Raw genomic sequence first — 13000 nt, 5'->3', positions numbered from 1 at the left:
TCATCAGGTGACATTCCGCCCTCAGTTTCTGCATCTGTAACATTAATCAATTTGACTTGATGATCTCAAATTCCAATCTTGATCCAAGGCTCTAGAAGTCACTGAGTCTGAAACAATAAGAGAGGTATGAAGGTCCCTCTGGAGGCGTTTTTGTGATCACATGAAGAGTTCCATACATGCCTACCCAAGTGCAAACAAAAATTCAAAATGTTATAAGTTGGAGATTAAATGTATTTTCCCCTTAATATATATTATAGCTGGCTGCAGGAAATGAGAATCTAGATAATGTAAACTTTATCAGTTAAGAAATGATGTTTGTAAGCTGTGTGTCACACCTAGGTTGTAAGAGTCTGTGGGGTTTTTAATACTATACAATAAAGAGCCTCTTTCTTATGCCCAGTTCATTTACTCTCTTAGCTAAATGATGCTTGAAGTGCAAGTTAATTTCAAATTTTATTAGCTTTCCCTATCAATATTATTGGCAAAGACAAATAGCAGGGCAACATACCTTAACTAAAAGATGATGTTGCCTTGGGAGAGTTGTAGATTGAAACAGAATATTTTTTTTAAATGGAATTCATGTACGAGTGTACAAAGATGCAGTTAACAACACTTTACCCTCCCAGATCCCATCTACAAACAAGGTCACCTACAAAGAGCACACAAGTCTTAGATGCCATCTCATCATCAGTCCAAAATCTCAGGAGGCTAAGGTGTGGCACAGGCATGAGTGACAAACAGAGGTTTCACCTTCCATTTCTATTTATAATAAAGCTGGAGCTGGGTACCCACAGTACTGCTAGATTAAACATACCCAGTTTTATCTGAGAATAATCACAAGTATTCATGACAAATAGTAATTCATAAACTTACTGAGCATAAATCTGAAGCTTTCATATCAAGAGGCTGATTGGGTGGGCAGCACGTCAAACAGCCGGTAAGTGAGCTTAACCAAACACCTGGATCCAAATTTACAGACTTTCTATCCTACATAGTGCTAGTTGCGTATGTGGAGATTTTCAACAGTCTTCAGTGATAACCCTTGTAAATATCAAGAGTCTGCCATGTCTCCTACTTCCTAAAACAGGATTAAATACAACATCAGAGTCTACACCTCATCCTTTCTTGGGCCTGGAGCAAAGGACAGATCTCGACAATAACTAAAAAATTTTAAATGAAAATAAATGAGTTGGAGAGTTGGGGCACGGTGACCATGTACCACGTATTTTAAGTGTCCATCTTCAGTTTGACTTGTGCTTCCAGGACAACTGCAGAAAAAGACTGATTCACCCAGGATTGCCCCAGTTAGCAGGGACAGTGTTTGGTCAGGAAAAGACCCAGTATTTACATATTTGCTTCAGCAACAGTATCAAGATCCATAAAGCCACCTTACTTTCTTCCTCTACTTGTATGACTTTCTTTGTTTGAAAACATTTATTCCCATGGCCCTGAAGTTATACTCTAAATTTAACAGTTGCCAAACATTTTTAGCAACTGAATCTCAATATTTAAAATGCATACAAGAAATAAGTTCTGAGATATTTTAACATTCTCTTATCTCAATGAAACTTCAGGTGTTTGTCAGGCCACAGTTTGAAGGCCACACTAAATGTAAAAAAACAAAAGATTTTATTCACTATCCTGAAGCCAGAGGGACAGAAAGTACCCCACCCCCACCTCAGCCATGGGAGAGCACTTAAAGGAGCTGACATTGTCAAACATGTCACTGTTTTTTGACATGAAGAAAGCTTTGGGTTATAAGGAAGACCTACTAACTCTTAACATATATGTTATCAAGATGCCTCCCTGGAAAGTGAGCTGGAAAGAAAGGGGAGGGAAGAAAAATAGAGGCAGGTATTTAGTTCCCCAAAGTGGTCAGAAAAAGGCTGGATGATTCCTGACCAGCCTTGTGCCATCGTTGCTAGGGGAGGCACAGACTGCTCTGTGCTGGTTTCAAACCCATGGACCAAATGATGCTGGATCCAGTTCTGTCCTCATTAGACACTGAGCCTTCTCATCCAGCCACAAGCTCACCCACACTTTCAGTGCACCCACCATACACCAGCACACTGGATATGCAGTCTGACGGCAGAAAGGGACAAGAAGACAGATATCTTGGATCAGACATTTGAAAAAGTTTCCTTTCAAGAAAAATTGAAAATAAAATACAGGAAAATTTATTCTTTGCCCATCTCCCATTATGATTTTCATACCAGTACATGACTTCTATATATTCAGGTCACTTTTCATACTTACTCTGGAAAAGTATTTGTATATTGGTTGTTTTGTTTTTAAGGAAACTTCAACCAATATGGTAAAATCATACAAAATGTGTAATAAAAACATAATGGTGAATTCCATCAACATTTGTTGAAAGTCAAGTAATAAAATATTGATATTATTACCCTATACATCTATTGAACATTTTTCTCTTAGGAAAATATATAATTCCTCTTTATTGTACCAGCAAACATTCTGGTATGGATTATTACTTAGTCGACTCAAGTTTGATGCCTGGATATAGACTTGAAAATGAAGTCAATAATCTAATAACACAAAAAGTTCCCCTCACACTAATAAGAAATATAGTCAGCGTGTGGGTTCTTTGAGGTTTTCTTCAAGCACTGTGCTCCTTTTCAAGAACTCGAGCTCATCTCACTGTGCAACTCTGCAAATCCAAAGGAACGCAAATATCTGATAAAAGCTAAGCAGTGATTTTAGAAAGTGGATGTTCCATGTAACAAAATATATAACAAAATATATAACAAAATAACTTTCAAGAGTCTTTAAAACCTAGGCAGGGGGTGGGCAGGGGGGAACCCTAGGCTACAGTACAACAAAAATAAATACCTAAAATTTAATGGAATAAAAATCACATTTTAAAAAGATAAGGAGATAGATGAGATAGCAATCTTCTTAGGCCAATTTTTAGAGCAATTTCCTTTACATCAGTTTCTCTTCCAATTTGCTCTAATGATTGATACAGAAATACTTCTGTATATATTTCCTGAGTATATAAATAATACTTTTGAAAGTCATGCAAAATAATTAGATTTCTTTGGCAACACTGACAAAAAAATTTCTAGTTCAATAAAGGACTGACATTTTCTCCCTTTACAAGTTATTCTTACTCATTGTTCTAGAACTCAGGCCTACCACAACACTAGTATATGTATAGAAAATTAACCAAAAGTGAGAGAATGAGGCCAATAGGAATAAATTTCTAATCTAAGTAAACCAAGCTCTACAGTATTATACACTACAATGTGCTACTGTGACTCTTAAAAATCAGCCAATCTACGCTTAAAAGTTTTTTTTAAAACTAGCACTATATATATAACTGTGAAAGATTTAAGGCAAGTTTTGAAATTTCTGCGTCAAATTCAACTAATGATCAAATCTATTTGTTCACAGTCATACAATCACCTGATCCACATAAACATTTATTTTCTACAAATCTATGGGCCTTCATTTCAAAGCAAAACTTTGTTTTATGTTTTAAAAGGTTACTACTCTGATATTTCTTCTACCATAGGCCAGATACTAAATCCTAAAAGTAATCATAAAATTTACCATCCATCAAATACTCACCAGGTTCCTTTCACTATGCCAAGTGTTTTTGCATGCCTGAGTTCACTTAATCCTTGCCCTGGCCTTAAGGAAGGAAGGGTGTGACTCCTGCCTTCTTTCTACTTCCTAGCAGTAGAGCTTCATCCCTCCTTTTACAGGTGAGGCAATTGTGACTCAGATACAAAGAGGCAGAGTCATGTCACTTCCCAAGAGCAAGTTGTTAACAAGAAGCAAAAACAATGGAATAAAAGACACCCTATGGGAAAACTGGACTGATAAAAATGCACCATGGTGAATAGCGGGTAGTGGACAATGTTGCTCCAAAAATGACAACTGTAGCCAATTGCAGCACCAATTTAAACTCAGTCACCCTAAATAAATGTAAAAGTTAAGTAAAATTATTTTAATTGTCCCACACAAGTCCCTTAGCTACTCCACTCCTAACCAGGCTGGACCTCCTGGTCCACTACCAAGAACCAAGAAGCACTAAGTTCAACCCTGGCAAACACACAGTACAGCCAGCCTTAACTCCAGTTCTCAGGTAGACGTAGGTGAAGATCTCAAGAAAATGAACCATGTATATTGGTTTAAGAACAGGAAACCAAACCAAACGAGTTTTTACCTACTGCTTTTGGTATGTCTCTAGGAACAGCATTCATATGGGTGAATGGTTGCCTGTGATGCATTCCAAGAATGGGAATACAGTAGGTATTGTGGACTGAGACAGAAAATCATGCTTAGAAATGTGGGAGGCGCCATTAGAAAAACCTGAGCCAAGATCCCTGAGGGAAAAGATATTTCAATAGGGTAAAGACACCTATTTGAATAGAGACCCATAGTGTCAAGAGTTTGATTTATGACTCATCAGTTAAGGCATAAATAGTAACCAAATAACTAGTGTATGGAAAGGGAACTCAGGGAAAAATCATGCTTGTGCCAGAGGGTTTAGTTTAATAATGAAAGGATTTCCAACAAAGGTGTATCTCCACTAAGAATCCCACTTAACTAAACATATCTGAACCATTTGACAAATCTTTTGGTTTCTACCCTTCTATGATTCTAATAATTTATAGCTATTGGATGTGTCTTAAACTCTTCCCTCAGACTACAAATTACTCCAAATGAATTACTATATTATTATATCCATTTTCTAAAATATACCCAAGTAGTGCCACAAGCATAGTCAACACACAGTCGATTACTATAGACCAACTGCTATAAAAGGTGAACAGACTGCAGTGAAAATCATAGACTGACTGTAGAATGGATTGTTTCACATGAAATGGTAGAAGTAGATGAGATCAGCTGCAAAGTATTCCAGTGAGAGAAATAGAAAATCACCACTAGGCAAACACCAGTAATAACTGTTTCTTGCAAGAATCACTGAAGGATGTCAAAATCAGCGAGGAAAAGTGTGAGTGAGAAACAGAATATCTGCATAATCACAAAGGGTAGTCCTACGCAAAGTACACTGGAGAAACTTTGCAGACACCACCCCTTAACCCAGTGAATAAGGTCAACCTCAGCAGTAGTAAGACCTATGGAGTCATGTACCCCCTGGCAGGATGCACTGAGAAGGGCACAGCATCACTGCTGGGGTATTCTTGCCAAAAATGTTAACCCTCAATCTAATCATGAGAAAACATCAAACACAAACTTAGGGGCATTCTATAAAACTACTAACCAGTACTCTTCAAAAGTGTCAAGATCATAAAAAACAAAGTAATAGTAAATAAAAGTCATAGATTATAGCTAAAAAAATATTACAATTAAATCTAATGTGTGATTCTGGAATAGAAATGGGAACTTGGATGTTGGAATATGACAAGGTCATTAGAAAAAAAAGTCTGTAGATTAACTGTATTGCATTAAAATTAATTTCCTAATTTTAACAATTATGTATACTATATTATATAAAATGTTAAAATTATGGCAAGTAGGATTAAGGGTATATAACAATTTTTGCAATATTTCTGCAACTTTTCAATACATTTTAAATTATTTCAAAATAAGATTATATACATGTATATACATATTTCTACATAATGTTTACATATTTCTATATCTATGTTTACATATTATTTACATATGTAATACATATTATTTACATATGTATACACATATATATATAATCAGAGAGGCAGAGAAGGGTAGAGACAGGCGAAAAGCTCAAGAAAATGAACCACATGTACTGACTTTAAGCACAGAGAACCCAGCCAAATGAGTTTTTAAATACTTCTGTTGAGATTTGAGTTTTAAAATACTCCTTTTGAAATTTCTCTAGGAACACTGTATACACACACACACACACATACACACACACGCACGCACTCAGTGTTTAGGCAGTAAAATATAATGCAAAATCCAACCTGATAAGTAATAGCTGATTGGGCTGAGGGCTTCAACCTGAATAAGTAGGTCCAGGAAATCATTTGAGAGTTGCACATCGGTGAATATGTCCTCAGCAAGTACTTAAATACAGTATGTCCTATATTCTTGGGCCAAAGGGCCTAGTACTATAAAACTGCAGAACAGAAAAGAATAGAATGAGGGTGAATTTAGGAGTTGTAAGATATGGGACATTGCAAAGTTCTATCCCTGCTTTTGAACTTGGAGGATTCTGAGACCAGAGTGGCTATGGGAATTGCCCAGGTTCAGTGTACTGACTTGGAAAGACAAACTTGTAATTTCAGTGAAAACAAAGAAGTCATGGAGGAATGAAGCTAGAGCGTGTGGAAGCCACTGTGCAAAATAAAAATTAAGCTGGGGAAAAACTAAGCTACATCTTTTTCTCTGACCATATGCTAAAAGGCATTTCAGCAACAAATATTAAAGAATTAACACTAAGCAAGAAAGCCATAAGGAACCTAGAAGAAAATTTAAGTGAAAGATTTATTTTTTATATTGTAGGGCAGGAAAGGACTTCCTCAGCATAAAAGGAAAAATGAGAAAAAACATAAATTTAAAGATAAGCATTTCAAAACTAGAACAATATTAAAAGCAAACAATGGAAAATATCTGCAACAAATATGGACATAGGATAAACATCCTTAACATATGCAGACCAATAAACAATAACAAATTAATAAACAGTAACAGCAAACTTCAATACAAAATTAGGCAAAGGACACCAGGCAGGGAACTCAAGAAGAAGAAAACCAAATGGTCAATAATCAACTGAGAAAACATACAATGTATTATAATCAAAAATGCAAATTATGAGATGCCATTCTTGATCCATCATATTAAAGTTTAAATGATGATTCTCTTCAATGATGGCAAAAGTTTGCAGAGACAGATACTCCCATGCCATGTTGGTAATAGAATTACTACAATCATTTTGATAGTAAGTTGTCAATAGACATCAAAATCTTTCGAAACATAAATATCCTTTGACTTAAAATAGGTAGTGATTGTCAAAGTGTGGTCAATGAACCCACGGAGTCCCTGAGACTCTCGCAGGGCTCTACAAAGTCAAAGTTATCTTTATAGAAGTGGTAAGACATGATTTGCCTTTTCCCCAGGTGGCATGTGCAATGACAATGCAAAACCAATGGCATGTCAAGTTGCCAGCTCCTGACCCCACAAATCATGGTGGGGTCCAATTGTCCTAGGAATCACTATATTCTTCAGCACCCCATACTTGAAGGGAAACAAAGCCGGTTTCACTTAATACCTTCAGATTCGCTTATTAATACTCAACCCTTGAGTACACATCCATTTAGCGTTCCATAAAACCACATAAGAAGCAAACACAAAGCACGTCTACTGCATACAGAAGTCTGATGGCTGTCTCAAGGAAAAGCACTTGAATGACTGTTGGAGAGCTGAACTAGCTGCCTTTTCCATGAAACACCATTTTTATTGGCATGAATGATGCACAAAGTATGATTATTCCAATTTGGATATCTGGCAGACATTTTCTGAAAAATAAACAATGTGAGCTTGTCACTTCAAAGAAAACAAGTAATAATATTTGTTGCCAATAATAAAATTTGAGATTTCAAGAGAAAATTCAAATATTAGAAAACTCTGTATCCATCACCATAAGCTTGACAACTTCAAATCTTACATATTTTTTCTGATAAGATCAGGGGGGATATTAACAAATATCCCTTTTTGATGCTATATAATGAAATGTGACAACATTTGGGAGACTTGCATAGCCCACAATCAACATTTTGCAAGTGAACAATTGCATGATGATAAAAATCATGCATTGGTAAAAGATCCACTCAAAGTTCATGACAGGCCAATGGATTGTGATATAACAAAGTGGAAAGGGCCAAGATATGGTTTCACATTCCACATTGCAATTAACCTTTAAGAAAATACCACTTGTTGGGTTTTATGTAGCAACAAAAATATCCACAATTATCTGAAAAGCCTATTAAATTACTCTTGCCTCTCCAACTGCATATTTGTCTGAGGCCTGAGTTTCCTCATATTCTTTAATCAAAACAACATATCACAACAGGTTGAATGCAGAAGCAGATGTCTTCCTTCTATTAAGGCAGACATGAAAAAAAAATTGCACAAGTGTAAAACAAGGCCATTTTCTCACTTCTTTTTTGAAGTGATGCTTATTAATCAAGTATGTTAAATATGTGTAACAAAAACATGTTAACATGTAATGGGTTTATGACTGTTAATTTTGAAATAAATTAATAAGTAATTTTTAAAAATTTCTCAGTTTTAATTTACATTTGGGTAAATATCAATAGGCATAACCCATACAAACAAAAGTTCTTTGGAGTACTCAACACTTTTTTAAAGTACAAAGAGGTCTACAGATTAAAAGTTAGAAAACTGCTAATATTCCTAATTTCTGGGATTCTAAAGTAAGAAAATAAATAGACTTGGTGTTATATATGTACAAATAATAATATCAATAAAATAGAAAAGCAAAACTCCTGATATCCAACATTAAGGAAAGGATGGTGCATCCAGAATGTGATGTTGGTTATTTAAAACACATTGTGAAGAATTTTTGAAGATAAGGAATGTTCACAATATGTTAAGTGAAAAAAGCAAGACCTACAAAGTATTTTAGCAGATACAGTATTACAGTGGGGAAAAAAGATTAGAAAATACATAAAAGGTTAAGATAAATTTTGGGGGCTATATAAGTATAAATAATTTTTATTCTCTTTACTGAACATGTTCTACTTTTAAAATCAAAATTAAATTTTAGCAACTTTTAAAAACATTTCAATACTTTGATTTTTTAAGAATTGAAATTACATGAATGCCACCAAAACAATTGCTGCTGTTATTACTATTGATATTGAAACTAATGAAGGCAGCTTGGTATAGAATTCTGAACTAAAATTATGAAACCTGTATCAAGACACTGTTTGGCCATTAAACATCTCTGGGGTTTTTGAAAAGTCACTTAACCTCCCTGAACCACCAGAAATTATCCCTGAGGTCCATACCTGATGAACTCTCTGATAAAATGACCTATCAAATCTAAAGTTTGTTCAAATACTTTCCAAGGACCATCTAAAGTAAAGCAGTGCTATAGTGAAAACTGTGAAGCCAACTCCAAAATCACACATTTTAAAGAATCCCCACCCATCCTGCTAAATGGCTAATTCCTCCTTTTGCACATTAATGAATCCTCTGTAAATAATTTCCAGTGGAAGAAGAGTTTGTCATTTCTTAAGTGGTATTTGGAAGAAGTGAAAAGTTTTGGGGCATATCATGAATAAGAAGAAAAAGTGGGGCATAAGAGAATAAGCAAGACAGCATCTTGCCCCGAACGAAGTGAGTACTTCATAAGTATACTTGTTAAGTCCGTAAGAGTGTAGGGAGGTTCTTATCTCTTCTGAAAAGGACAAGGTATTTGCCATGGAAAAAGAAAAAGCATGAGAAAGAGAGAAATAGAAGAGGAAGAGGTAAAGAAAGAAAAGCAAAAATACAAATGTAATATAAGTACACGAGAAAAGAATATCTACATGTATGTTCTATTTTAAAACTGTCCAGAAAAATCTACCTATTCACTTAGCTGACAAGCCTTCACTTTATTTCACTGCTCATCGGCAGAGTTGGCAAGAGTTAAAGACAGGTAATCACATTCCAATTTGTCAATTTTGTTCCTGGTTAGCAAGTCTGATAAAAATATTAAACTATAAAGGCATAAATAGTACCTTAAATTAAATATGAATTAGAAAGAGATCCCTTTATTTCACAGATAAGGAAAACCAAGTCCTTCGAAAACCTGACATCATAAAATATCAACTTATGCTTCAATTTGTAATTTATTAATACTAATTATCCAATAGTATCTCTTTCCTCAAGAAAATACTTCAGTGGTGATGTCTGTGAAGAATTACACATCAAGGACAGAGAAGTTCTCCATTAGGGGCTAAGGGTGCTCAGTGCCCCCCCCCCAACACACACACACACACAAATGGTACAGGTTCAAATTTGGTTTTGAAATCTAAGAAAAGTAAACATTTTAGTCTTTTAACAGGTCACAGATATAACAACCTTTTTTATCCGGGACTGGTTCTTAGTGTAACGTCTGGGCCTCTGTTTGCACATCTTTAAAACGAGAAAATGTATAGTATGCGGTTCCTAAAGTCCTTCCTTAGAAAGTTGGATAATCCTAAAATCACAAGAAAAAAAATGTGTTTTGGGGAGGAGGGAACTATGAAATATACCTGGGACGTGTGTGTGTATAAACAATTATATATATAATTGTTTAAAAGGCCAACCTTGAGCCAAAGATTCCTAGAGTGGAATGTCTAGGATACCTCTCTGACTGGCAATGAAAACACTTGAGATCACTTAATTATATCAGAGAGCCATAGTTAAACAGGAGGCCCCTTTAGGTCTGTGCTCCCTAGTTTCTTTCCAGGAACCGACTGAAAATGGTCCTTCATTTTATCCTTTTGAATCTACAATTGGTATTTCTATTTTGAGAGGGCCCTCCCACCTGTCATTCATCCCTAGTATCTGTCAATTAACCACTAGACATTTATGGAGCACCTACTACGTACACTCATCTCTAGCACATACCAATTTTCAACAAACAACATGTTACCTTGAATTTAATTGATTCATCCATTAAAAGTCGCCCAAGGAAGGCGGGATAGTGAAAGACGAAACCTCTTTCACCATCCTTGATCTCCTAACACTTGACATGTGGGACACGTGGTTCCTAAGTGCTGGCTTGGCTGCCAGGCACAGCTGACTCAGGCAAAGGGCTGTGAGAGAGGAGAGATGGGCACTTACCTGGGGAACCTCTGCTTCAGCTTCCTCAGGCTCTGCCTGGTGGGAGGCACAGACACTAGGCACTGGGCTATCTCGTCGTACTGGGCTTTAGTCAGTATCATGTTGGGCCAAGAGTCTGGGAGGTGGCAGGGACAAGTAAAAAACACACTGGGCTCGAACAGCCTTGGTGCCAGGAAACGAGGGGTGGGCACACAGGACCACAGCGCTAGGTCCTCGACTTCCTTGGCCTGCCCGTAGCCCCTTCACCATTAGCTGTACAGCCTGGGTTTCACCCAGCTGCTCCGCTGCGGCGGGGGGCGGGCTGTAGACCTTGGCTTTCTGAGCAGCCGCAGTGGGCCCAGCCGAAGGCAAGCGGCCGCCATATCAGTTAAGGGCAAACCAATCAGGAAGTAGCGGTCCGGGCAGAGGTGGAGCCTAAGTCTCCGGCCGACAGGTATCCCGGCTGCAACTACCTATCTGGGTTCAACTTGGGAAGTTCCAGGCGTATGTTTATACTTTCTCAGTTGCCGACAGCCCAGGAGTCCTGGCTCACTGGCCGGGCAGCTCGGGCACACGGGTGTCCCGCGATCCTTAATCTTGAGCCGCGGAAAGACAGGGCCCCCCCGATTTGAATACGCTTACAAACGCGCGGGTTTTAAAGCAGCTCCAATTGGAGAGTGACCTACAAAGAGAGTGTGCGGTCCCCAACCTCTCTCCGCACTCTGAGAGCAAAACTCCCAGGATCTCCGTAGACACGACAGACACAAACCAGACACGACAGACACACGCAGCTTGTGCGGCGCTTTGTTCACGTTGGGAAACCAACCAGAAAACAAATCCGACACATCAAACAGCCTGCAGTGAAGAATAGTACTCTCACGCCTGTCCCCCAGTTAGGTGCTCAAGGACTGAAATAATTTCTTAATTGTCTCTGATTCCGCAGCTCTCAGAAAACAGGAGGCACTCGATAAATGTTTGGAGAAATGAGTCAATGAATGAATCTGTTTTCCACGGTGCTATGAGCCTAGGCAATTTCCTAGGACATCAGCTCCTTCTTCAATCCCTTTTTAAATATCATGTTGGTTCTTAGAAGGCCATGTGTTTCTGTTCAAATCTTAACATTTTAAACAAATAAAAGACAAAGTGTTTATTAGAGAACGTGTTTTTTTGTTTGTTTTTTAATAATCTGGAATAAGGTCTGGATTGGAAGTTTAGCTTAGATATGCATCCTTAGGTAAATTCCCTAATCTATCTAAGCCTCAGTTCCTTTGTAAAATTGATTTTTAATTCATGACGCATTGTTAAGCTTCTCTAGGAAAGTAAAGAATTCTTTAGCATGTTGTCCAGCAGATAGTCTACGTGAGATAAATAGCCTCTGTAAGGCTACTTGGTAATGATAGGTCCCGTGGACAGGGCATTACCAGCTATTGTCTAACAGGCTTCCTATGCTTCGACTCACATAATCTTCATAACTTCCTGTGAGGCAGGTACAATTGCCATGATCACCTTCCTCCTCCTTTCATACAGGATGAATAAATTCAGGCATGAAAAGGTTAAGTAACTTCCCAAGGGTCATGAGAACAAGTAAGCAGCATGCGTAAAGTTTAAGCTGCTGAAATTTGCTTCCAGAGTCTGTGCTTTTACCAACTCTCAATAATGCTTAATTACTACACCAAATAGTCACACTCTCTTAGGCCAAAGGTTAAGGAGTTTTTGAACGGGAATAATATACATTTCAAAGAATCTTTTAGTTCAGGTTTTAAATAGCTCCACCACTTTATTTTCCCAGGCGTCTCAGAGTCCGGTAACAAGAGTGGATCCTGAATTCAAAAACCATATTTTTTTTCCTGAATATTTACATCAGAATGTTTTCTTGCCATATGCTTTGCATCTAGTTCTGGTTGTGTGACATTAGTACATAACTATTTATTTATGGCAGCGTGGCCTGGAGTTGCCACCTGGCTAGTTTGTTGCTGACCCTGCCATGACTTTTACATGAAAGCTAGCTGACGATAAGCAGACACCACTTGATCCCCCATTCCGTTCTCCCTCCCACTTCACTCTTTCCAATTCACAGCCAACAGATTTTTATAGAAAACATCAGTTCAAGGATGTTTGCACTAGTTATTTTTTATAGTAACTCTTCTCTCTGGCTCTTGCCCTGCATTCACCCTTACAACCCTTAAGGAAAAGGCCAGGTTTGTTTTTC

General features: G+C 37.4%; 1 protein-coding gene across 3 annotated transcripts in view; it reads right to left on the bottom strand.

Annotated features, from left to right (window-relative positions):
* Positions 1 to 11120, bottom strand: part of CDIN1 (CDAN1 interacting nuclease 1) — a 211143-nt gene extending 200023 nt beyond the window's left edge. For all 3 annotated transcript variants that reach the window (XM_045823786.1, XM_045823787.1, XM_045823788.1), the window contains exon 1: positions 10813 to 11120. In XM_045823786.1, the coding sequence (XP_045679742.1) occupies positions 10813 to 10913 (101 nt within the window). In that variant the 5' untranslated portion in view covers positions 10914 to 11120. The remainder of the gene's footprint in view (positions 1 to 10812) is intronic.
* Between the last annotated feature and the right edge of the window lie 1880 nt (positions 11121 to 13000).

Source organism: Phyllostomus hastatus, unplaced genomic scaffold (genome assembly GCF_019186645.2).
Source record: "Phyllostomus hastatus isolate PE091 unplaced genomic scaffold, TTU_PhHast_1.1 phas_scaffold_501, whole genome shotgun sequence".
NCBI lineage: Eukaryota > Metazoa > Chordata > Mammalia > Chiroptera > Phyllostomidae > Phyllostomus > Phyllostomus hastatus.
This window is presented reverse-complemented; position numbering and strand designations above follow the sequence as displayed.